The sequence below is a fragment of the Penaeus chinensis genome, chromosome 19 (assembly GCF_019202785.1).
Source record: "Penaeus chinensis breed Huanghai No. 1 chromosome 19, ASM1920278v2, whole genome shotgun sequence".
NCBI classification, from domain to species: domain Eukaryota; kingdom Metazoa; phylum Arthropoda; class Malacostraca; order Decapoda; family Penaeidae; genus Penaeus; species Penaeus chinensis.
The window spans coordinates 10370825-10373324 of record NC_061837.1 but is presented as its reverse complement, the minus strand read 5'-3'; the positions used below and the strand labels follow the sequence as shown (position 1 = coordinate 10373324).

General features: G+C 47.5%; 1 protein-coding gene across 1 annotated transcript in view; it reads right to left on the bottom strand.

Moving 5' to 3' along the window:
- The window catches only part of LOC125034903 (T-box transcription factor TBX20-like), a 78329-nt gene that overhangs the window by 40610 nt on the left and 35219 nt on the right, over nt 1-2500 (bottom strand). The window contains exon 5 of the mRNA XM_047626950.1: nt 204-280. Within this exon, the coding sequence (XP_047482906.1) occupies nt 204-280 (77 nt within the window). The remainder of the gene's footprint in view (nt 1-203; nt 281-2500) is intronic.

Here is a 2500-nt window from a genome sequence, read left to right as displayed (position 1 = left end):
AACCCATCACACCTATCCTCACTATCCTCACACTATCACCACACCACATCCAAACCATACTTTCCTCACATCACAATCCCACCTCACTATCCTCACACCATCACTGAACAAAAATCCTCAAATCATAAACATCCTATCCTCACCCCATGATCACCCTGCAACACTCTGCAACACCATGCAACACCATGCAACACCACACTCACCTCTCGAAGTCTGTGAGACGCGATGAGTCCCTAAAGCCCTTAGCAAATGGGTTGCTGTCGATCTTGAGTTTCGTGATCTGTGGAAGAAAGTAATGGGGCGTCAGTGACATAAGAGAAACTGTCATAGAAAACATTATAATGGTGTGCGATAGGAATAGACAAATTGGCAACTCGATTCGCCTTTTTTTTATCTTTTTTTTTTTTCTTTTTCTATTTTCTTCTTCTTTTCTTTATCGGCTGATACGTAATGTTTACATATATCTGGAATTATATACAATATATATTTCTTTTTATTGCATTACATTTTTTTTTATCGAATAGGAGCACCCAAAAGTCTTAAGTGAGTTGCCAGTTATGATAATATTAGTTATAATAAGGGAAAAAACGGAAGATGCACAATGCAACATAGAATAAAACATTATGATCCAAGCTGCAATGATATATCCCTATATTGATTTGCTTATAATTAGATAGTATTATAATGGCAATATGTAACGATATAACCATAACATTAATAATAATCTCAATAATTAAGCATTAGAACGATAAGAAAAATGAGTGATGGAAGCTAGATTTAAAACTACCAATCATAATGACACCTTTGATGATAATTATAGATGAATAAGGAATTACCATGAAGAGCTATATTATCTAAAGGCAATAATAATGGCAGTGATAATGATAACGATCGTCATAAAAATTAGCCAAAATGATAAAAAAAACAAAAAAAAAAAAACGGTAGTCATATGAAAAGAAAATGTTTTACAAATATGTTAATGAGATAAAACAAATATAATAATATGTTCGTGTTCATCTTGACACACGTATTATGATACTCATTATTATTGCAACAATTACCGATGCTATCAACAGCATTATCATAATATCGCAGTTCCTTATGTAATTTCATTAGATCTCGTTAATTACTCTACCCGTTCCGGAATCAGAACTGGAAAAAAATATTCATGATAATTAATAGATAAGCATGTCAAATGAATACTAGTTTGACAGGGTTGCACCGAAAAGCACAGAGTTGGAGACAATATAACATTTTCATCATCCGTGTGCGTTACAGGGTGCTTGACAGGGGGAGGGTGCTTGGCAGGGGTAGGGAGGGAGCTTGGCAGGGGGAGGAAGGGTGCTTGGCAGGGGAAGGGAGGGTGCTTGGCAGGGGAAGGGAGGGTGCTTGGCTGGGGAATGGAGAGTGCTTGGCAGGGAAGGGAGGGTGCTTGGCAGGGGAAGGAAGGGTGCTTGGCAGTGGAAGGAAGGGTGCTTGGCAGGGGAAGGGAGGGTATTTGGCAGGGGAAGGGAGGGTGCTTGGCAGGGGAAGGGAGGGTGCTTGGCTGGGGAAGGGAGGGTGCTTGGCAGGGGAAGGGAAGGTGCTTGGCAGTGGAAGGGAGGGTGCTTGGCAGGGGAAGGGAGGGTGCTTGGCAGGGCAAGGAAGGGTGCTTGGCAGGGGAAGGGAGGGTGCTTGGCAGGGGAAGGGAGGGTGCTTGGCTGGGGAAGGGAGGGTGCTTGGCAGGAGAAGGGAGGGTGCTTGGCAGTGGAAGGGAGGGTGCTTGACAGGGGAAGGGAGGGTGCTTGGCAGGGGGAGGGAGGGTGCTTGGCAGTGGAAGGGAGGGTGCTTGGCAGGGGAAGGGAGGGTGCTTGGCAGGGGAAGGGAGGGTGCTTGGCAGGGGAAGGGAGGGTGCTTGGCAGGGGAAGGGAGGGTGCTTGGCAGGGGAAGGGAGGGTGTTTGGCTGGGGAAGGGAGGGTGCTTGGCTGGGGAAGGGAGGGTGCTTGGCAGGGGAAGGAAGGGTGCTTGGCAGGGGAAGGGAGGGTGCTTGGCAGGGGAAGGGAGGGTGCTTGGCAGGGGAAGGGAGGGTGCTTGGCAGGGGAAGGGAGGGTGTTTGGCAGGGGAAGGGAGGGTACTTGGCAGGGGAAGGGAGGGTGCTTGGCAGGGGAAGGGAGGGTGCTTGGCAGGGGAAGGGAGGGTGCTTGGCAGGGGAAGGGAGGGTGCTTGGCAGGGGAAGGGAGGGTGCTTGGCAGGGGAAGGGAGGGTGCTTGGCAGGGGAAGGGCGGGTATTTGGCAGGGGAAGGGAGGGTGCTTGGCAGGGGAAGGGAGGGTGCTTGGCAGGGGAAGGAGGGTGCTTGGCAGAGGAAGGGAGGGTGTTTGGCAGGGGAAGGGAAGGTGCTTGGCAGGGAAAGGGAGGGTACTTGCCAGGGGAAGGGAGGGTATATATATATACACACATATATATATATATGTATGTATGTATGTATGTATGTATATATATACATATATATATATATATATG